The 24,609-nt window shown below is 38.8% G+C and overlaps 1 protein-coding gene across 6 annotated transcripts in view; it reads right to left on the bottom strand.

Moving 5' to 3' along the window:
• fmr1 (FMRP translational regulator 1) overlaps nt 1-24,609 on the bottom strand; it is a 51,956-nt gene that overhangs the window by 18,381 nt on the left and 8,966 nt on the right. For all 6 annotated transcript variants that reach the window (XM_043705180.1, XM_043705175.1, XM_043705176.1 and 3 more), the window contains 6 exons: nt 23,659-23,807; nt 23,412-23,505; nt 23,192-23,308; nt 14,269-14,439; nt 8,846-8,924; nt 8,652-8,761 (listed from right to left, as the gene is read on the bottom strand). In XM_043705180.1, the coding sequence (XP_043561115.1) occupies nt 8,652-8,761; nt 8,846-8,924; nt 14,269-14,439; nt 23,192-23,308; nt 23,412-23,505; nt 23,659-23,807 (720 nt within the window). The remainder of the gene's footprint in view (nt 1-8,651; nt 8,762-8,845; nt 8,925-14,268; nt 14,440-23,191; nt 23,309-23,411; nt 23,506-23,658; nt 23,808-24,609) is intronic.

The raw sequence follows: 24,609 nt of genomic DNA, 5'->3' as shown, positions 1-24,609 counted from the left end.
ATTGACTTCTTCTATCAATGATGAGAATCTTGGATGGTTAGCCATATCTTTGAGAGATAATATTGAGTGATTCTATTTATTTCCCCTCCAAGAAGTCAGAAAATTTGGTTATTTTTGTGCAGTAGCCCTTGAACATGTCATTCTATTTCTAGCAAATTAAAACAGATGGGATAGATAGATATTTCAGAGGATTTTGTTGTTATAAACCAGCTTGATTTATGGAGATGATACCTTTCATTAATCCGGAAAGGCTTTCAGCTTTTTCAGCCAATAAAAGTAAAACTAAACTTGTCACAAGGAGCCTTCAAAGTCAATAAAGCTATGCCTACAAAGTGATGAATTTTAAATCTTCATCCAGCACAGGTGGTCAAACAAAAGAGTAGAGAAGATTTTGTCTAACATTTTTAATCACATTTACGACTTCACTAACAGCATTCATCGAAATGGTTGTGAACTCTCGCACACTCTTCTCTTCTCCCCCATTTATTTCCTGGTATAACTCACATTATTTCATGTTAGTTCTGAAGGGGAGGCATAAATTCCCATCAGATACCCTGGATTAAAACCCTCTGAACTTGGGATAGGAATTTGTGGAATTCAAATTTGAACTAACAGTCACTGAGCTCTCTGGCTGAGAAGGACTCGGCAATATGCAAGCCGAGGGGCAGCTGTTTGGAACTGGGGTTTAGCTTGTAAGGCCAAAGGAAGACCCCCACAAACACTTCAGCTAAAGACAATGAACATCAGCCTGCAGAGCAAACAGAGCTGGAAATGTGTTGCTGGAAAAGCGCAGGTCAGGCAGCATCCAGGGAACAGGAGAATCGATGTTTCGGGCATAAGCCCTTCTTCAGGAAAGCCCTTCTTCCTGAAGAAGGGCTTATGCCCGAAACGTCGATTCTCCTGTGCCCTGGATGCTGCCTGACCTGCTGTGCTTTTCCAGCAACACATTTCCAGCTCTGATCTCCAGCATCTGCAGACCTCACTTTCTCCTGCAGAGCAAACAACCAAGACATCTTGGGGCCTACAAATTATGAAACCATTCCAGTTGTAATCATTTGCTCGGACGTAGAGATACAGAACATTGTATGACATGCAAACCTGTTTGCCCTGAATGGGAAGGCCTTCACACAATCAGCAATACCTTAACCCACACCCATCTAAGAGAAATAATGGACATTCAAAGCTATCAGAAACCCACTCATTTCAATTGGAGTATCACTCACACCTCATTGAATACTCAGGAAGCTCATTCAGTCCCGAGCGGAGGAACAGCAGCTCAGTGATCCAATCCAGATTCAGTGGGAGATAAGGGAAACCGGCAGTCAGTATAACTGGGGAACCATGATCTCTGGGGTTTGTTCAGCAGGAGGTGCAGCCAGCATCAGGAGAATCAGCCACAACCAGTCATAGACTCAGGAAAAGGAGAGTGAGCAATCTTCCAATCCAGAACCCCCACATACTGACGAGAAGTGACTGGAGAGCCAAGAGACTGACTGGGACATGACCAGCAATATCCACCACTGCTCAAGCCAAGAGAAACCACTTGGGGTTTAGCATAAAGTCATCGAGACCCTCTGTCCCAGCTCAGTGAGATAGGGTAGGAAAGGTGGGCTTCAGGGCTGATGGTGCACTCCCCAGGCAAGGAAACAGGATAGGATTTGCAATTACTATCTCTCCCTCTGCCACCCAATAATTAACAGCTAATTAAAACCCGCTGTACAAAGTCAGGACTGAAAGGGTTAATTAGGGTGTTACTAGCTGTCAGACAGGTCTCATTTCACTTGATGCATAGCATTTTTCCCCCAAATATTCATTTTCTTGTCAGGGATTATATGTATTCTCAATTTTGCTTGTTTTAATAACATTAGAGTTTCCTTTGCCTCTGAAGCATCTGCCTCCCGTGATTTTCACTACATCTCACTAGATAAGCCCAGTGTCAGAACCAGGGAGCTGGTGCACAAAGACTGACCAGCAATCCCTATAGTTCCATGAGCACCAGCTGCCTACAAATTGCATAACCAATCTATGAGTGTAAAGACTTTCTATTTATATTATCATGTTTTCAGCACCTCCCCAACAAACTGTCAAGTTGCACTGATCTACTTTCAAATATTTTCACTTAGTGCCCAAAAATGACTGATCTTCCATGATGAATGTCACAGGACATTTTACCTCTACTTGAACAAGTGGAAAGTTCTGCTGTTTACTAAATCATCTGAACATTGGTACGGATACAAAGTGTCCATTGAAATAATAATTATTCCTGATGAAGGGCTATGCCCGAAATGTCAACTCTCCTGCTCCTCAGATGCTAACTGACCGGCTATTCTTTTCCAGTGCCACGCTTTTCGACTCTGATCTCCAGCATCTGCAGTCCTCACTTTCTCCTAATAATAGTTAAGTCCTTCAACGGGACTTCCAACTCAAAGACAAAGATGAGTGACTGGTCCAGGTTTCATACAATGATTTCTACTGAGATTGGTCATAAAGAAGGGTTTAAGAAACAGGTTCTGGCAGCTCAGTTAACAACTCACCTCACTGTCGGGGGTTTCATTACACCCAACTTCAAAGTATTGTGGTGTTCATTTGATTCAGAAATCAGACAGCCCTTAACACTATTCTAAAGATTACATTATTTCAGATTTTAGTCTGATAAATGCTTCAGATGCTTCATTTAGTTAGCGGAATGATATTTGTGAAGTTTCATGAGCTCAAGAAGTTTCATGAAGCTACAATGCTTCAATGGATTATATCACAAAATGCAACTGCATAGCTAAGTTTTGTTAATTTGTTATAAATGCTGTAACATTTTGTTTATAAACTTGATTTTTAGAATTGGATGCTCAGAATTAGTCTACTGAGAAAATGCAAAATTAACATCAAAACACATTTAGACTATATTCAATATTTGAATCATTGTGTATTCCATTTTAAAATTGTGGAAGATTTATATTCCTATATTCCTTGCATATTTGCGTGTCGGTGGCGGCAAAACTGTGATCTGCATCTTTATTACTGCAGTATGAAATATGAGACAAACCAAGTGCCAGAGAGATAGATATACAATAGATGTTGTGTAATTAAGGTTAATTCAAGTGAACCATCTATGCTTCCAAGTGTTTTGTTGGTCATGGAATCTCTCTGCAGATTGCAAATGATTGACTTCATATTGAATTAAAACAATGAATGCTAAAAGAACTGACTATTTTTAAAAATCTTGTGTATCTGCAGAATTGTTGCTGTTATAGACTTGATGAAGTCTTTATTGGCACATATGCAAGGCGCTAATTTTTTTCCACATGTTCTTTTCTTTTTAATAATAAGAATATAGTTTGAGGATAAGACCATAAGACATAGGAGCGGAAGTAAGGCCATTCGGCCCATTGAGTCCACTTCGCCATTCAATCATGGCTGATGGGCATTTCAACTCCACTTACCCGCATTCTCCCCGTAGCCCTTAATTCCTTGTGACATCAAGAATTTATCAATTTCTGCCTTGAAGACATTTAGCGTCCCAGCCTCCACTGCACTCTGTGGCAATGAATTCCACAGGCCCACCACTCTCTGGCTGAAGAAATATCTTCGTATTTCTATTCTGAATTTACCCCCTCTAATTCTAAGGCTGTGCCACGGGTCCTAGTCTCCTATATTGAAGTTGTATGAGTAAAATCTTTGCAGATGCCATCAAGTAAGAAGGCAGCCTGAATATTAGAGAAAGATTCAAGCATGTCTATGGGCTGTGTGCTGAAAGATGAAATTAGGAAGGGCATCTGGGTGTCTTTGGGTCAGCATGGACTAGATAGGTTGAACAGCCCCAACTGTCTTGTTTTTATGGTTCTGTGTAAGAGGAATTAAATCCAATCTTTCCTTTCTCTTTGGTACTTTCCTGTAAAAGAACGATTTGCACAATTTAATCTGGTCATTGTGAAATAAATTGTTTGGAACCAAGGAAATGGAATACATGTAAAATGGAATCACAGTACAACATACTGATCAAGAAAATAACCTGCGAATTACAGAAGATAAATTAATTTACTTAAGAAAAGTAGTAAATAAGTATCGGATTTCATTATTAGCGGGATTTTTTCAATGAATTAATTAGGTCAGACATTAATTTGACCCAATCGATGTTCACTTCTGGGAAGGAAAGAAAATCTGGCTGGAAGGAAATATTAGAAAAATTGAGCTTATTTGCTTTGGCAAAATGAGGAAACAGAAGATTTAACAAGTTTGAAGATGGCTAATTGTTTTATTGATAAAGGGTAAAGTTATGAGGAACATTTAGTAGATAAGAAGGTAAGAATAGGAACAGAAGCCAGGTACAATCATACAGTCGCATCCTCCGAAAATCTTCAGCTGTTCAATTACATCAGACTGTTTCTATCTTGAAACTGGCTCTTTCAACTTTTTTTTGTCATTTTCTGTATACATTCAAAAGAAGAAAAAAATTTCAATGTAACAGTAAGAAAACGATAGTACTTCTGTCGCATCACATTCCATTCACAGATGATTCTAAACACTTCACAAACAATGGTTTATTTTTTGCAAGTGCAGTCACTGTTTTGAAGGGAGATGCAGCAACCAAATGTACAAATCAACCTATCACATTAAAATTTGGCAGTAAAATTGTGGCTGTAAGCACTGCTTTTTGAGGTATCTTGGCTATTGGAGAGGTGATTTCCTCAAATTCCAGGAGCAGTAATTACTGTTTTATATGCTGTTGCATTGTTTTGGAACTGTGGGGGAGAAAGATCAAAACAGCGTCCTTTAAAAGGGAGGAAGAGAGACAAATGGAGAGAACACAAGGTCAGAAAGAAACCCACGCTGCTGGCTCTCTCAGCAGTGGGTCTGCACAGCTACTGCCTTTGCTGTTGTGAGTTTAAGTATCTTTGGATATTGGAGTGCGTCTAAAAAAAAAAATGAACAGTGAATATTTCTGCGGCCATCAGCGAAAAATCAGAATGGTGTGTTGCCTCCCTAGTGCCAGGATCAAAGATATTTTGGAGAGTGCGCAGAATATTTTCAAAGAGGAGAGGGACCAGCAGGAGGACGTTGTACACATTGGAACGAATGACATAGGAAGGCAGAAGGATGAGATTCTGTCTGGTAATATAGAAAGTTAAGAATTTTAAAAAGGAGCTCCTCGAGTGGTAATATCTGGATAATATCCGGTGTTACGAGCTAGTGAGGGTAGGAATAGAAGAATAGTACTGTAGACCCTCAATAGTCAGTGGGAAATTGAGAAACCAATTTTAAAGGAGATTTCAGTTATCTGTAAGAATAATAGGGTGGTTATGATAGGGAATTTTAACTTCCCAAACATACTCTGGGACTACCATCGTAGTCAAAGTTTAGATGGAGAGGAATTTGTTAAGTGTACACAAGAAAACTTTCTGCTTCAGTATGTGGATATACCTACGAGAGAGTGTGCAAAACTTGACCTATCTTTGGCAAATAAGGCAGGGCAAGTGATTGAGGTATCAGTGGGGGAGCGCTTTGGGGCCAGTGACCATAATTCTATTAGATATAAAATAGTAATGCAAAAGGATAGACCAAATCTAAAAGCTGAAGTTCTAAATGGGAGGAAGGCCAATTTTGATGGAACAGAGGAACCTCGATTATCCGAATACCAATTATCCGAAAATTGGATTATCCAAAGGAGATCTCCAGGTCCTGCAGAAACATTACATCAACAGTGATCATGCTTTTTGTTTACAGCAATTAAACAGGCACTGTCTCCAAATGACTGACCTCCTGCCCTCTCTTCCCGCAGGAGTGTACCCTTTATCTTTATTTAACTGTAACACCATTACAGCAGATTTTGCCTTCTCTCTTTCAAATTGCAGACTGAACTCTACCATATTATGATTGCTGCTTCCTAAGTGTTCCCTTACTTTAAGATTTTTTATAAAGTCTGGTTCATTACATAGCACTAGGTCCAAAATAGCCTGCTCCCTTGTGGGCTCCATGACAAGCTGTTCCAAAAAGCCATCCTGTAAGCATTCCACGAATTCCCTTTCTTTGGATCCACTGGCAACATTATTTACCCAGTCCACCTGCATATTGAAGTCTCCCATGATCACTGTGACCTTGACTCATATTCTATTAATCCCCCCCCCTACAAATTTATCATTTGAAATCCACTCCAACTTATTTCTGAAGTGAGGGCTCACACAGAAATTATTGTTGCAATAATTTATCCAGTAAGCTCTTTTTTTAAATAAATGTTCTTTTAAAGGGCTTGCAATCTGAAAACACAGCCTTGGCCTTAATATATTTGCCTTGAGTCATGATAATGTGATTAATTTGAACTGTACAGTCTAAGCAAGTGCTGCATATCTGATGTCCTAGAATGTATCAATACCATTGAATAAGCTGTATTGATGCAACATTTTCTTCAATTTCTAATGATTTCAGCTCAGGTGCTTTTCAAATTTATTTGAAGAAAAGCTAGAGAACAATTTTAAAAATCTTAAGGCAAAATTTATCTTGAACAAATTTGTAAATGCACCTGTCTGAAGCCGAGAAAAACAATTTGCTGCAGCTTGTGCTCTGTAAATACATATCGACCAGTAAGAAGAATAGTAAGATTTCCTCATGTTAATTTCAGATAGTTTTAAAAAGGAAGACAATTTGAAGCTACTTTTTATCTCAATTAAGGTTCCCTGACTCAGGAAAAAAAAACTCTTCTGGTCAAAATGCTAATAGAGATCCTTACCTCTAACAACTACGAAAAAATGAAGAAACAAATAATGCGCATTGCTAATTTTAATTGGATTAATTAAAAAAAAAGTTTCCAGAATGATAAATTCTGAGGCCTGAATCAGGTGAGCATGGATTTTGTGGCTAGGAAACTGGCTTCACTGCTGAATGATTTAAACATTTGGCATTTTTAATATTTTCCTCTGAACTTCTAAACTATAAATTAAGTAGGAGCTCATAACTCCAGCACGGTAATAACTTGCTGTTTCAAGAGTGAAAGCCTGAATAAAAGACAGTATGGCTTCCTGTTGTCATTTTTCAGTCATTTATCCTTTTTGCATCAGTTAGATTATTAAATGATGACTTGTTAAAAAATTGGTTATTTCAGCCATTTAAGCTTGTTTTATTCAGGGAAAACTGATACTTTGAAATGTAACCTTTGGAGGTATGTCACTTGGAGACATGATGCAACTGACTCCAGCCTTTCAGGCTCAATACCTTTCCAAGGTGTTGCATAATGATCAAATGCCAACTCAGACTTCTTAAATTCATACTGGCATTCTCATGATACTGCTCTCAGCAAGACAGAGATAGTGCTGCCTTGGAAGGAAAGGAATCTTAAGCCATGTCGAAGATAACACATTAGTGTTCTACCTAAAATGTCGATGTAGCCGTGTGTAAGGATGTAAACATCTAAACGCTGTTAAGTAAAGACTTAGTGAGTTCATGTAAATCAGTTAAGGGTTTTCAGACACACACATCTAATATTTGGTGTTCATATGGAGTACTCAGTTTCTCCTTGGTTTAAGCTCGAGCATGCAATTTCAATATAGCAAAGGTGTATCCTATAAAGATGGACTGGACACGTTTTCTTTCAGGAAAAAAAAAGCACAGAAGTATTCCTATGGCATTGGATAAAGTAATTAGTGACATTGGTTGAGAATGATAGAAATGTTATGTCATGTATTACAAGGGAAACTGCTTTCTCACAACCATGAAAGTCAAATTTATGATATAGTTGCCTGAAATTCTTCATTTGGTGCAGGAGAACAAATTCTAACATTTTCTGTGAAATAGTTACAAGCAACTTGCTTGCAATGTACATTCATCTATCATTTAATCACAGCTAAAACAAAACAATGTCAAAACATGTTGTGTTCTACTCATCAGAACTGAAATGCAAGAAAACCAACTGATCTGTCTGAGGCAAGTTAAACTAACTTGCAAAGTTGACTTGCCACTTTTTAATTTAATCAGTTGCCTCAAAGATTTAACGGTTCCAGCCATTCCTCCATACCCAACCACAGTTTAATCAATCCACATCCACTTCCCATGCGATATAAATTGTTCTTTCCTTTCAAAAGTTGTTTTTTTTTGCATTTCAGTCGTGTTTAGTTTAAGAAGACAGCTTTGATTGCATGCATCTTATTAGCAATGTTTAAGGTCCATGTGACAAAACAACTGTGTGTATTTAATAATTTTTCTTTATAAAAAGCTATACTTAAAAAAATGCTAAGTAATAAGGAGCAGACTGGAAACAGGTACATTGAGGTTAGAGTACCTCTAGCAAGTTTAATAGCACATAAAAGGTATTAGTGCATTCCACAATATTAATATAGTGAAACGTAGGAGTTGGTGAGAACCAGCAAGTGGAGTGTGGGTGCAATTTATGGGAAAATGTGAGGCTGAACTTTCTAAATGAATCAAGGGGCTGAACAAATGTGTTGGTGGGGGTTGGGGGAGTTTGAGAGGCAGCAGTTAAATGAGAAAGTCCAGGACATGCCAAGCTCTTCAATTGTGTCAGGTCCTGAGGTAGATGGGTGGGAAGGGATGCTCAGTTTGGTAACTGGAGGATGAGGATGGTAAGAGTTTATCAAGAGACATCAGACTTAGATCGATAACAAGCAGTATACCATGTGTCAAATAATCACAACAAAAGCACAACACACCTCTTCACGTGGAATCTTTTTGTCACCATCTCCTTCAATTCTCACTCGGACAACTCCCGATTTGTCTACAATTTCTTGTATGAGCTTCCCGTTTTTGCCTATTACTTTTCCTGGAGAAGGAATGGACCAGTTCCATTTTATAAATCCAAAAATAAATAATAATCACTTTGGTGCATTTCTTAAATTGGACTTACCTACTAGATTCCTTGGTACTTGTACAGAGTCTTCCGTAAACTCGAGATAATTTCTGGCTTGCTTGACTGCCTCCTGGTCCTATAAATCAGATTGATATTAAAGGAAGAATGTCGCCTAGAGGAAACATTAATTTCAACTAAATTAATTATATTAACGTTACCATTTCTGTATATAGTTATACTGCAATGCAATTTGAAGGGTGATCTGACCAGTTTGCTTCCTCCTTATTAAAAGCATCGGTTCCTATCAGTGAACGGTGCTAGGGACACACCTTCCAATAACCAGCTTGAGGAGAGACATGTAGGCACACATCAACACTACAAAATCTCACTAATAACAGGAATATGAGAAACATCATGCAGATATAGGAAGATGAGTTACTTTTCTTGAAAAGGCTTCCTCACTTTTCAAAAGAAACCATCCTCCACATAATAAAGGGGCAAGTCCCGGTGGAAAGATCAACATGAATAAAAGTATCTTTAAGATGATTTTGGTGTCATGGAGATCATCATGCCATGTGTTGCAATCTCTGACAAGACAGCTAAATCATGCTACGATCTGGTTAGGAACCAGCAACGTGTTTATTTAAAGAAGACAAAGTTTAAAATCTCAGTTACTTAGAGAAAAGCAATAGGTTTGCAGAGTTTTAAACCATGTAAAATAAATTTTGACATACAAAATCAGAAAAGTAAACAACCTACACAAACTGTAACATCCAGAATTTGAGATAATTCTGAATTAACAGGCAAGTTGTGTTCATACACACCACACTATTTAATAAACAGTAAATGTGACCAAGACAGATCTCATGGATTTGACAGCAACTCATTCAGACGTCAATAATATCACTGAGTCACAAAATCCTGTGAAACGTAGTCTTCTTCCTAAGGGATTTCAACACTCCATGTTCTGAGATCCAGCCTGTGAATGTTCCTCAAAAACCACTGTGACTCATACTGCCTCAACTCCTGCTCAGCTGGTTGTTCAAACTTTTAACATAAGACTGTGTCCCTGGAGTCCCGGCACCAAATTCTGTGCACATCCCCAGCTCTATAGCCACTCTGAATAGAAAGTTACTTTTTAAAAGGGTTACTTTTGTCCCATGAGCCAGCTGTAAAGACCCAATGACCCTCTGGCATATTCTTCTGAATCTCAACTAGAATGACTCCATGAGATTCAGTCATATTTCCTGGGAAGGGGAAGCAAATTACCAACTTTCTAACCAAGATAAAGAAAAAACACCTTACAACAAATTACGACAGTGCAAATCACTTCAGGTTAAATAAGAACAAAAGAACGAGAAGGAGTAGAAAATTGAGCCCCTCAAGTTTGCTCTGCCATTTCATATGATCATGACTGATCTCATCTTGGCCTTAGCTCCACTTTTCTGCCAGTTCCCCATAACCCTTTAAGCCCAATACTAATTAAAAATCTATCTCCTCCTGAAATTTACTCAATGTCCCAGCACCCACTACTCTGAGGTAATGAATCCCCCAGATTGGGATTCTTTAAGTAATTTCTCATCCATTTTAATAAAACCTGTTACACTTGATCCTAAAAATATGACCTCTTGTTCTAGCTTGCCCGAAGAAACTTCATTTCTCGATCTCCTTTGTTAATCATCTTGATGTTATATATCTCATTTAACTCTGCTCTCATTCTTCTGACTCCAAACAGTATAGCCCTAAACTACCAAACCTCTCATCTCTAGAATCAATGAAGCGTACTTCCTTTGAACTGCTTTCAGGATAAGTCTTCAAGTTAGGAAACTAAAATTGTACATAATACTGCAGATACACTCTCAATAACGCCATGTACAGTAGCAGCAACAGTTCCCAACTTTCTTAGTCTATTCCTTTAGCAATAAATGCCAAACGCAGCAAGAAAGAAAATACTGTTTACAATTCATTAGTTTAGCAATCTCGAGGCCCAATGGCACTATACTCATTGCCCATAGGTTTCTTTTCCACTAAAATGTAACCAAGAAAATATATTAATTCAACTGTTTGTCCAGTACTTTTCCAAGAGATTACAATCCCTGTTCTTTAAAGGGGCAGCTCCCCCTAAAGAGGGGCATTCATAAACAGAAAAGTGCTTTCAGCATTTGCATAATGACATTTACACTCCATAGCCAACTCATTTGGAGATGGACTTTCCGATGGAGATAAATAATCTCACTAAATGTAAGCAAAACAGTTTCAGAATGAAACAGAAAGAAAACAGAGCAAAAACTAACTAGAAATGCTCACAAACTTATCAATCCTCTTGACCAAGACAATACAGTCACACATCGCCACACCTGTAAATTATATTTTTCTAAGAGTACAATGGCTTGAATGGACAAAGATACTAAGAACCATCTTTATTCTAGGTTGGGATCAACTGGAATTTAATTTCAAAACATTTTTCAGGAAAAATCCAGAGACTATTCAAGAAGGCACGGTGGCACACGAGAAGGCATGGTGGCACAGTGGTTAGCACTGCTGCCTCACAGCGCCAGAGACCCGGGTTCAATTCCCGTCTGTGTGGAGTTTGCACATTCTCCCCGTGTCTACGTGGGTTTCCTCTGGGTGCTCCAGTTTCCTCCCACAGTCCAAAAAAAATGTGCAGGTTAGCTGAATTGGCCATGCTAAATTGCCCGTAGTGTTAGATGAAGGGGTAAATGTAGGGGAATGGGTCTGGTTGGGTTGTGCTTGGGCAGATCGGTGTGGACTTGTTGGGCCGAAGGGCTTGTTTCCACACTAAGTATTCTAATCTAAAAGAAAATCTAATCTATCTTTAGTGGGCGGCACGGTGGCACAGTGGTTAAGCACTGCTGCCTCACAGCACTAGAAACCCAGGTTCAGTTCCCGCCTCAGGCAACTCTCTGTGTCGAGTTTGCACATTCACCCGGTGTCTGTGTGGGTTTCCTCTGAGTGCTCCGGTTTCCTCCCACAATCCAAAAATGTGCAGGTTAGGTGGTTTGGCCACGCTAAAATGCCCATAGTGTTAGGTGAAGGGGTAAAAGTAGGGGAATGGGTCTGGGTAGGTTGCGCTTCGGCGGGTCGGTGTGGACTTGTTGGGCCGAAGGGCCTGTTTCCACACTAAGTAATCTAATCTAAACTATTCCTCAAGGAAAGCAACACCAAGTGATACATAACAACTAACAGTTGCATTATGCTACCTGACAAAATTAAGTATGGAAAAATTGAGTCCCTTATGTTTCACAGCAAGAAAATCAAACTATCACCACTACAAGTCACAAACTCAAAACTGAGATTGTTTATTAATGCATCTGCTTGCAGTGTTATGAAATTGCTATATTTTATCCCCATTTTTCTTTTCATCTCTGCCCCCATCATGCTGCCCCCAATAATTAAAGCGTGACACCACAATTAACAGGCAAAATCTCCTGGCTTCAATCTGTACACCCAAAGCAGTTTACTTGCATCACTAAAACAAAAACACATTAGGCCTCAAAAAAAGAAATAACAGACAAATAAAAAACTCTCATTTATTCTCTATCATATCTCAAAACATGTCAAAACCGTGGAATGTTGTAATCAACCACTATTGTCATTTTGGATCCTAGGACATCAGTGGGATAAATGATCAGATGTGGTATGGTTAATTGAATATTATCTTATTAACTAATGTCTTGCTTGTTTTTAACTAGCTCTGGAACTTCAACATCCACCTGAAAAAGCAAAACCAGATCCTGGTTTCATATATCATTTGATGGACCTCGAAAATGCAGCACTCTGGTCAGTGCTGAAGATTACATTGAGATTATAAGCTTAAAGTCTGGAATAGCTCAGGGGCATCATCTAGCCACTGATAATAGCCTCTTATACACTCTGCATACTGTACAGTTGAGAGAGACTCATGGGCAATTTTTCTCAAAGCAAAATGTAAAACTTTAAAAGGTTTACTTGATGTTTGCTACATTCATTTGGTCCTGACTAGGCAAGACTTGAAATTAGCATTATGTAGCTTAGAAGAAACAATTATTTCTAATTGAACAAAACTGGAATATCTAATATATTATTATTTCTGGTCAAGGTCAAAGTTTTCACATTTGTTGCTTAGAATGGGAATTCTGACTGAACTGTGCAATTCCATGCTTGTCAGCTTTTATTCATTGAGTACTCTACTTATGATTTTTCCACAACTTAAAAATAATTATAACCAAAACAGAATGACATTCTTTGGAAAGATATCCCACAAACTCTCATTTGTCTCCAGTAATTATGCTTCCTTCTTTAGTTAAAACATGGAAGGTGATGAGACCCCGTAATGTCAGTTGATGATCCCCTCAGGTTTCAAACTGGACTCGTTAGTCTCATCAGTCTCCCACCTTCCTCCTTTTAGCCAGATGGACCATGCATTGCTATGTTCAAGTTTACTTCAAAAGGCCTATCCTTCACTGCAACCACTACTGCCAAGGAGGACAACTGTAGCAAACCAACGGGACTGCAATTCCTTATCAGGCACCATTCTGACTTTGACACACAAACACATCTCTTTTGAATATCACTGGGGCAAACTTCTGTACTTCCCCAACATCGTAGAGATATCATCACAAGGAACACACTATAAAATGACTGGTAAAGATTGCGGAGATAAACGGCAGCTTATTTTATGATACATCTTTACACCACAACATAATCAAGTGTCCCAAAATGCTTTACAGGAAGGACAGCGATAAAGCAATTTAGATACCTTGCCAAATACAGCAGTCATAGGTTTGGTCAAAGGCACAGGCTTTGACAGTGTATTAAATGAAGAAAGGAAGATAGATAGGAGAGGAGATTTAAAGAGCAAATTGCAAAGCTTAGAGGCTCGCAAACCCCAAGGGTCTCTATGATTATATTCTGCAGTGGTCTGTGCTGGACCCCTCAATTTTTCACAATTTACACCGATAACTTAGATGAGAGAATTTAAGATATTGTGGCTAAATTTGCAGATGATACAAAGATAGGTAACAAGTATGTTGCCAAAATGATGTAGCAAAAATGCAGATTGATATAGCTAGGTTCAATGAGCGTGCAAAGATCTGGCTGATGGAAGCATAATGTGGGCAAATGTGAAGTTGCTCAGTTTGGCAGGAAGAATACAAAACTTGGTATTACTTAGATGGAGAATGGATGCAGAATCCAAGGTACAGAGAAATCGAGATGTTTTAGTGCATTTGCAGCAACTTAGAGGTTAGATGCATGCCAATTCCAGAAGCTACTGCTGGGCACGGACTTTGGAGGTCTACGCAGCAGAGAAAACAATTAGACGGAATGTTGATTTGCTGCAAAAAATTGATTTCATTCTTTCAGCAATATTCTTCAGTCGAAACTGATGCAATGGGTTTATGAAAATAAATGAAACTCAGCAGCTCCACCCATTAATTGTCAATCCGATTGCATTTATTACAGCTTCTAAAGGAACCCACCTCACCGTAGATGTGGAAAGTGCAAGTCTCTTCATCCAGTTCGATTGCAGTGACGCCTGGCACTTTCCTAGCTTGCTGGATGTTGGCTCCATGCGTACCGATGGCGAGACCCATGAGGTCTTCTCGTACAACAAACTGCTCGTGGAAGCGTGATGCAAGCTGTCGAGAGCTCTGCAAAATTAAAACAAGCACAAACAGATGTAATATCAGGAGAATATCTTCTTTATAACATGTAACTTGGAAAAACATTATGGCTAAGCAAGTATAGTGAGCTCCTTAACAATCCTCTTAATGCTAGACAAATTCAGAATTCTAACTCTCTGGGTAAAGAGATTTTGGTGTTGTAATGTCCACGTGATCACCTGACATCAAGTCCTAGACAAATCAAGAGATGTTACCAGTTCAATAATTTCACTGTATATTCAACTTTGGCGAATGTGTTAAAAATAAACAAGATGTTATGTTTGCCTGGTAGATACCCACAATGATTTTACATGTGGATATAGAGTCTCAAAATATACAATAAGCCTATACATCAATCACTTCGGTAGGTAAATTCTTTCTTACATTATTGTTTTTCACATGCTCATTGTTGGATAGTAACATACATACAATAGCTTCTCTATGCAGTAAGTACACACAAAATAATACTTTGGACTTTCATATACAGCAAATAAAGATTTAATCGGACGTATCCTTCTAAGATCTGCCAATTGATTTGAGTATATTATACCAGAAAAAGTGATAAACAAGGAACAGCTGAGTGTACTGGATGCTGCAAATGCTATAGGCCATAAAAATATCACGGCTCAGTACCGAAGATGCATAATTACAGGATTGAAATAACACAGGAATCCATCATATAGAATGGAAAAGTGCCCAGCTACGTTCTGTCAAGAAGATTTTGAAAATTAATTCAAGGCCTATTATTAACCCATCAACCTACACTCAAACTTCTATAAAGTAACAGTTACCAATTACGTGCTTAATGTAGTTTGGGTTCTGCCTGGGCCAGATGACTTCAGACCTCAACACAGACTTAGCCCAAAAATGGACAGAGAGTTGAATTCAAGAGGTGAAGTAAGAGTGACTACCCATGACATTAATGCAGCTACTGCGGCTTTAATCAGCCCTAGTAAGATTGAAATCAATGTGCATCAAGGGGGAAAACTGTCCGCTTGTTGAAGTCATACCTAGCAAAGGAAAATGGTTGCAATTGTTGGATGCCAATATCTCAACTGCAGGATTTCCTCAAAGAATTGTCCTCGGTCTTCATCAACAAACTTCCTTTCATAAGGTCAGAAGAAGCGATATTCGCTGCTAATAGCCGCAATCAATTCCATTCATATCTCCACTGGCAGTGAAAGAATCTGTACCCACATGCTGCAAAGATCTGGATAACGTTCAAGCCAGGGCTATTAAATGGTAAATAGCAGACGTGCCAGCCAATGATCATATCTAATAAGAGAGTCTAACCACTTAACTTTGACATTTAATTACATCATGATTACTCAGTCTCCCCTTGTTGATATCTTGGGGGATTAATATTGACCAGAAATTTAAACGAATCAACCATATATTTATACGTATAGTGGTCACAGGTTGTAAATTCCGCAGTGAGCAACTCACCTTCTGATTCCCCAAATCCTTTCCACTATCTATGAGGCAGAAGTCAGGAGCATGGTGGATACTATCCGTCTACCTGGGTGAGTAAAGTTCCAACACTCAAGAAGCTCAATATCCTAACAAAGTAGCCTGCTTGCTTGGCATCACATCAACCAGCTTAAACATTCATTCCTTCCATCACAAGCATACTGTGACTGCATTATGAATCACTTACAAGATGAGTTGTGGCAACTCACCATGGCTTCTATAACGGCATCTCACAAATTTGTGACCTCTATTGCAAATAGGAAGAAAACAACCTGACTATAAATATATTGCTGTTCCTTCATCATCACTGAGTCACGATTCTTGAACTTACTACCTAAAGGCACTGTAGTTGATGCCTGGCTTGCTGCAAACACATTGCAGTGGTCTCTCTTGTCCTGATCAATTACAAAACGAGAAGGTAATTTGTCAGTTGAACATTTTGCACTTAAATTGAATGATTTCAAAAATGTAGGAGATTTTCAGGGCTTTATTTTCAAATTTTAATTAGGGTTGTAGTCAATAATCCGCAAAGGAAAGTAGGGTGTGATAATTGAAAATAAAGTTGAGTACTATGCTTGGATTATTTCATACACAGCATAGATTTGATGGTGTGGCATTCAAGAAGCCATGTATCACTTCAGTTTTCTTCAGTAAGGAGTGAAGCAAACATTAGCCCACAGTGCATGCTTTATTTTCCTATAATGCTTAGCATCAATGGTTTCAAAACCCAGAACAAAATAGATTAGAGCTCCAAGGCTCTGTAGATCTATATTGGAATACGATTTCTTGTATCCATTTGCTGATCTCAGATAAGCTGGCAATGGGATCACATTTCCAAAGATTCCAAATGGAAACCAAATGAGCATGCAATCAGGTTATGATGCTCCCATGATCAAACAAAAGGTCACAAAGATATTGCTACAGTTGTTATGGGGGATTTCAACATGCAGGTAGACTGGGAGAATCAGGGTGGTACTGGACCCCAAGACAGGGAGTTTGTGGAGTGCCTCTGAGTGGATTCTTAGAACAGCTTGTACTGGAGCCTACCAGGGAGAAGGCAATTCTGGATCTGGTGTTGTGCAAAGAACCGGATTTAATCAGGGATCTCAAAGGGATCAGGGAGCTTAGGAGGTAGTGACCATAATACGATAAGTTTTAATTGGCAATTTGAGAGGGAAAAGGGAGAAACGGGAGTGTCAGTATTGCAGTTGAACAAAGGAAACTATGGAGCTATGAGGGAGGAGCTGGCCAAGGTTCAGTGGTTCAATACCCTAGCAGGGATGGCAACAGAACAACAATGGCAGGTATTTCTGGGTATAATGCAGAAGGTGCAGGATCAGTTCATTCCAAAGAGGAAGAAAGATCCTAAGGGGAGGCAGGGGTTGCCGTGGCTGATGAGAGAAATTAAGGGCTGTATAAAGATAAAAGAAAAGTATAACATAGCAAAGATGAGCGGGAAGCCGGAGGACTGGGAGATATTTCAAGAGCAACAGATGATAACTTAAAAAAGGTAATATGTGGATAAAAAATGAGGTACAAAGGCAAACTGGCCAAAAATATAAAGGAGGATAGTAAAAACTTTTTTAGATATGTGAAAAGTAAAAAAAAGGTCAAGACTAAAATTGGGCCCTTGAAGACAGAAACGGGTGAATTTATTGTGGAGAACAAGGAAATGGCAGAAGAGTTGAACAGGTACTTTGGATCGGTCTTCAAAGGGGAAGACACAAGCAATCTCCCAGATGTAATAGTGGCTGAAGGACCTAGGGCAATGGATGAACTGAAGGGAATTTATATTAGGTAGGAAATGGTGAAGGATAGACTGTTAGGTCTGAAGGCTGATTAGTCCCCAGGACCTGATGGTCGGCATCCTCGGGTACTTAAGGAGGTGGCTCTAGAAATTGTGGACACATTGGTGATCACTTTCCAATGTTCTATAGATTTAGGATTAGTTCCTGCGGATTGGAGGGTGGCTAATGTTGTCCCACTTTTCAAGAAGGAGGAAGAGAGAAAACAGGGAATTATAGACGTGTTAGCCTGACGTCAGTGGTGGGAAAGATGTTGGAGTCAATTATAAAAGATGAAATTACGACTCATTTGGATAGCAATAACAAGACAGATCAGAGTCAGCATAGATTTACGGAGAGCAAATCGTGCTTCACTAAACATCTGGAATTTTTTGAGGATGTAACTAAGAAGATGGACATGGGAGAGCCAGTGATGTAGTGTATCTGGACTTTCAGAAAGCCTTTGATAAAGTTCCACATAGGAGATTAGTGAGCAAAATTAGGGCATAAGGTATTGAGGGCAAAATACTGACTTGGATTGAAAATTGGCTGGCTGACAGGAACCAAAGAGTAGTGATAAACGGGTCCCTTTCGGAATGGCAGGCGGTGACCAGTGGGGTACCACAAGGTTCGGTGCTGGGACCTCAGCAGTTTACAATATACATTAATGATATAGATGAAGGTATTAAAAGTAATATTAGCAAATTTGCTGATGACAGAAAGCTGGGTGGAAGGTGAAATGTGTGGAGGATTTTATGAGAATACAGGGTGACTTGGACAGGCTAGGTGAGTGGACGGATGCATGGCAGATGCAGTTTAATGTGGATAATTGTGTGATCATCCACTTTGGTGGCAAGAACAGGAAGGCAAATTAAATGGAGTCAAGTTAGGTAAAGGGGAGAGTACAACGAGCTCTAGGTGTCCTTCTACATCAGTCATTGAAAGCAGGTACAGCAGGCAGTGAAGAAAGTTAATGGCAAGCTGGTCTTCATAACAAGAGGATTTGAGTATAGGAGCAAAGAGGTCCTTCTGCAGCTGTACAGGGCCTGTGAGACCGCACCTGGACAATTGTGTGCAGTTCTGGTCTCCAAATTTGAGGAAGGACATTCTGGCTATTGAGGGAGGGCAGTTTTGGTTCATAAAGTCAATTCCTGGAATGGCGGGAGTCTCATATTTTGAAAGATTGGAGTGACTGGGCTTGTATACGCTTGAGTTTAGAAGGATGAGAGGGGATCTGATTGAGACATATAAAATTTTTAAAGGATTGGACACTCTGGAGGCAGGAAGCATGTTTCCGCTGATGGGTGAGTCCTGAACCTGAGGACACAGTTTAAAAATAAGGGGTAGGCCATTTAGAACATAGTTGCAGAGAAACTTCATCCAGAAGGTGGTGGATATATGAATGCTCTGCCCCAGAAGGCAGTGGAGGCTAAGTCTCTGGATACTTTCAAGTAAGTGATGGACAGAGCTCTTAAAGATAGTGGAATCAAAGGTTATGGGGGTAATGCAGCTACAGGATACTGATTGTGGATGATCAGCCATGATAATAACGAATGGTGGTGCTGGCTCGAATGGCCTACTCCTACACCTATTAAAACACACAAAAACTGACCAAAAGGAGATGTAGACCACTCAAACCTTTCAGTTCATTCTGCTGTTTAATAAGCTTGCGGCTGATGCAAATCTAACCTCAAATTCACATTCCTGTCTAGTCCAATAATCTTTCAGCTTTTCCCTCATGAAGACTCTATCCACCACTGCCTTAAAAATGTTCAAAGATCCTGCTTCCAGTGCCTTTTTAAGTGAGTCCCATCGACCCATGACACTCAAGAGAGAAGAAAAAAATTCACCCCATTGGTTTTAAATGAGTGATAATTTACTTTTAAAAACTGATGTCCAATTCTAGATTTGCTCAGTGGAGTAAGCATCCTCTTCACATCTATCCTGTCATACCCCTAGGATCTTATGATCATTACTAAAACTTATAGACAAAAAGTAATGCCATTTTGGTGAAGCATTGCAAGATTTTGAGACGACATCCACGAGAACCGAAAGAGAGAAGGGCAGGCAGAACCATAAGTTACTGTATCTTAAAATTTAGGAACAGATTCCTCAGAAATACATGACGAAGAAATTTTTTTTTGAAAAGCACCAATATCTCTCAGCAAATTCACATTCTGAATAACGGTGCAGGAAACTAACCCAGTAATTTAATTTCTGAAAATAATGACAAAAATGCACACTATGTATGAACTCTTATACTTGGTTTACATAACTGCAGAGAATATATGACCTTGACAGATGTTTCATGACCATTAGAATAGTTTTCAAATTCTGCCTTTACTATCACAAGTACTATATCAGTTGGAAAGTACCGATTTCCATCCATTACTGCAAAAAAAAAGCGTATGGGTGCCATTATAGATTGCAATGGGCTGTCAGTGAAATAATTTGCAATGCAATTAAAACTTCACCTCGCTAGTCATTGTTACTCAGCTCGAGGTGCATTTATTACCCACAGACTTCAAATATTGTATTGTTACTGTGATGGAAGCTCATAAGTTATGATTATTGTTGGTCAGATTAGCTTCTGAAGTGGCGCAATGATATATAGTTTTAAGTTTGACTTTTGTTTCAATACTGTTTGGTAAGAAGGAGAAACACATGGTCTTAAGCTTTGTTTTTGATTTGTTATGAGAGTGGCTTCTGGGTGTCTGGAGATTTGTCTTGATTACATGCATTTTAATTAGATCTTTAAAGTCTTAATGTCAATTGCTCAGTGTGTTAGGAAAGGAAAAATAAAGAGAAAAAGAAAATGCTGTTGTGTAATAAGAGTTTACTAACACAAAAAGTAGGAACAATATAAATGGCAGGTAGTGTGAAGGTTCTTTCAAAGAGAAAAGATCCCCATCAGAGGAGATAGTTATTAATAATTTACAAGCAATGCGGGCTAACAAGAGGTCTCGCATGTCATAGCAGTTAATAAAGAGAAAAAGGTCCTGAAAGAGAGGGCTGTTGAGAAATCAGAGAAAATGATATCATACAATATATGAATACATGCGTTTGAGGAACACATATTAAATACTTAGTGGAATTCATTGGCATCTTATTTAAGTGTCTCAAAAAGAGGCATTAACTAGAGAAAATAGCATCAAAACTAAATCATAAGCATCATGAAACCTCAGAGTGAACTGATAAGGTGGCACTGATTGAAATCTTCAGAAAATTAACCAAGAAACATTCATATTCCTATGGAATAATGTCTTGTGAAAATTGCTGAAATCATCTGTCCAGTTTTGTTATTTGCTTTATAAATAATTTATCCCTTAACTGTTGGTCTATCTTTTGTGAGAATGGCGCTGAAAACAAAGGTTATCATGTTTAAATCATAGATACTAATAACACTAGTTTACTGTTTAATTTTACACTGCTAAACTTAGTGTATTAGTAATAAATTGGTTTTGTCTTTTTTTAAGATATAAACCCAGTGTCTAGAATTGACCATTCACAAAATCTGGGATTAGTTCTTCTAAAAGTCTGGTTAGGAACCACTGATGCAAATTTTGAAGGTCTGTGAATGTTTTAATTCTACTATATTGTGAATACTGAAGTAGGAAGGCTGATTTGATTCAGCTGTCTATCTTTGTATTGCAACATTCTGCAGGAAGGTGTGATGAACAAGCTCTCTTGATGAGTGCTTAGGTTTTACTGTGGATGAATTTTAACAGTTTCTAAGCAACTGGGATTGAAAAGAAATCCTTAGCAGCTTTGACATTAAGAGAAAAACTCCAGAAGGACAAAGCATCAAAGAGAAAGACAGCCTACAATGCTGGTACGGTGAGTTTAAGGAACACAAGTAATATGTGAACTGAGTTAGCAGTTTATTTAAGAGTATCTGGACGAGACATTAACTGAAGAAAACAGCACTGAGAGAAAGCTTTATTGTGGAGACATGGGTGACTCGTCAGTTTGAGTGTCTACAAAGTGCTTAAATGGGTAAAAAGGATGAATGTGACATCTATAAGATCATTTTAAATATTTGTGAGAAGATTTGTTGCTCGGGTGCTCGTTGTTGTGGTTCTGGGAATTTGTGTTGCAGATGTTTCGTCCCCTGTCTAGGTGACATCCTCAGTGCTTGAGAGCCTCCTGTGAAGCGCTTCTGTGATGTTTCCTCCGGCATTTATAATAGTTTGTCTCTGCCGCTTCCAGTTGTCCGCTGCAGTAGCCGGTATATTGGGTCTAGGTCGATGTGTTTCTTGATAGAATCTGTGGATGAATGCCAGATTCTATGGACTACCTAAAGTGCACAAACCAGACATACCACTCAGACCCATCGTATCGCTACCAGGGGACAACGGAATAAGGACATGCCACAACCCAAAGGACTAGCCATGTTACCATACATCAAGAACATTTCTGAACTGACAGCCAGACTACTACGACCACTAGGACTCAAAACAGCACACAAACCAACAGACACTCTCAGACAACTCACCAGGACAAAGGACCTGATACCCAGCATGAGCAAAACCAATGTAGTGTACAAAATCCCATGCAAGGACTGCACAAAACACTACATAGGACAAACAGGAAGACAGCTTACGATCCGTATCCATGAACACCAACTAGCCACGAAACGACACGACCAGCTATCCTTAGTAGCCACACACGCAGATGACATGCAACATGAGTTCGACTGGGACAACACTACTATTATAGGACAAGCCAAACAGAGCACAGCCAGGGAATTGCTAGAGGCATGGCACTCATCCACAGATTCTAACAAACACATCAACCTGGACCCAATATACCGGCCACTGCAGCGGACAGCTACAACTGACAACCGGAAGCGGCAGAGACAAACCACTATAAATGCCGGAGCAAACATCACAGAAGTGCTTCACAGGAGGCTCCCAAGATCTGAGGATGTCACCTAGACAGGGGACAAAACGTCTGCAACACAAATTCCCAGCTCGGTGAACAGAACCACAACATCATTTTAAATAGTTCTTATTTAGGACTGCCCAGTTTGCATTTTTCTTTTGTGAAAGGAACTAATGTTATTTTGCTAAATGTATATCGGCAGCCTCTTGTAAATATGTTCAATGACTGATGTCTAGAGTAAATAATAATTAAAGTAAGACCTTTATTCGATCAAGTCCGAACTCACATTGGGATCTATCATGTCCCATAGCTGGGAATCATAACTGTTACCAATATGTAGTTCAGCAACATTGGCCTGATTATCGCTATCAACAAACCATTAGTTTCTAATAGTTGGTTTGCAAATCTTTCATAACTTTTCAGACTTTGAGGGGTGAGAAAGGAGAATGGAGTGAAAACATGACTAATCACAGAAGGTACCTTCGTTTCCTACCTACCAGTATTTTACAGTAAGCTTTCATTAGAGATGTCCACTCCCTAACAAACATTAGATTGTTAGATAAGGGAATATTTGAAAACAAAACTATTCCATCCAAACATACCTCCAGCTGCTTGCTGGCCTCTTCATTCCTCAACATCAGTGTCAACTTTGTACGGATGCTTCTGAAATGCATGTCACTCAACATGCTTGCTCGCTTTGCTGTCATTTCGTTGGTGGACTGGGGTTTGGTAAAGAAGCATGATATCAGGATAAATTCAGTACAATGAAGCTCAAAACTGAAAGCATTGTGAAGGCAACAAGAAAGAAGATCTCAGACATACCAAAACAACTAGTTGATTACTTTCTGAATCAAAGTACACACAATAAGCGCCAACAGCCTTTTTAAAATCCTTATGTGCAGATTCATTGGCACATCTAGAAATAATTGAAATACACAATTGGAAATAGTGAATGAGAGTTAAGGTTACAAAGCAGATTAAGGGTTAATTATTAAACACAGAGTCGAGATTTAATATGGTAGTCATTAAATTCTGAAATTTATTTTTAAGATATTAAAATATTACTTACGCACGCCTCAGGTCATCTGGAACATCAAGCTTTACTTTGTGGAATGTGCTTTTTGTTGCAGGTTTATTAGGGTTAATAGGTCGTAGTCGTTCCACTGTAACTATTTCATTGAAAGTGGCATCACAGACGGCGTATTCTATAACATAAAACTGAATAATTTTTTTCTTTTTAAAAAGCATTTCTTCAAATATGTGCTTTCTTTGACATAAATGCACGACAAACAGACTTAGTCAAAAGCGCAAAAGAAAACTGAATGAAAGTGCTGCACATGTGGATGAAAAATCCTTTACAACTTAGTACTGATGACAACAACTAAGTGATGCTTGCAACAATTGCTGGGACTATATTTGCTATTTAACGTGCACCTCACCAAGCCCTAGAAGGCTTAATAAAAAGTCATCAATAGCAATGTGGATTACTTTACTCTCTAACATAATCGATGCTATTGTTACTCTTTTTACTTCTAAAGAAGCAATTTCCATTATTATTTTTAAACATAAACTTTGTAAATAAACAAATGAAAATTTCAAATCAGTAATGAGAATGTTTATGAAAATAAGCAAATTTCACCAACATGCCACAATTTAACAAATTTATAGAGTTATAATAGAGAGCAGATAGTAAGCCATTAACTTAATGCTCACTGAATGGTTACTGTTATGAGACACCAAATATCTAGCATACACGCCCAAAAGTAGTTTACATTATCTAGCTTGCACTGCACGAGACTAACTGTGAAAAAAATAAAAATTTTATGAAAATAATTTCCTCATGTGAAGGTGTCACGAGTGTCAATTTTCAATTCCCCCACTCACCCACCATACCACTACAACTGTCAGCTTGCGATTTTGTGATGGCAATATGATTTAATTCACAAGTCCAAATAAAATAACATGCAGGATTAAAGCCAAGTTTCAAAATATAAAAGGGACAGCAAGTAATATAATTTAA

Source organism: Chiloscyllium plagiosum, chromosome 15 (genome assembly GCF_004010195.1).
Source record: "Chiloscyllium plagiosum isolate BGI_BamShark_2017 chromosome 15, ASM401019v2, whole genome shotgun sequence".
Taxonomy (NCBI): Eukaryota; Metazoa; Chordata; class Chondrichthyes; order Orectolobiformes; family Hemiscylliidae; genus Chiloscyllium; species Chiloscyllium plagiosum.
Note: the sequence above shows the minus strand (reverse complement) of the source record. Positions and strands in the feature narration are given on the sequence as shown.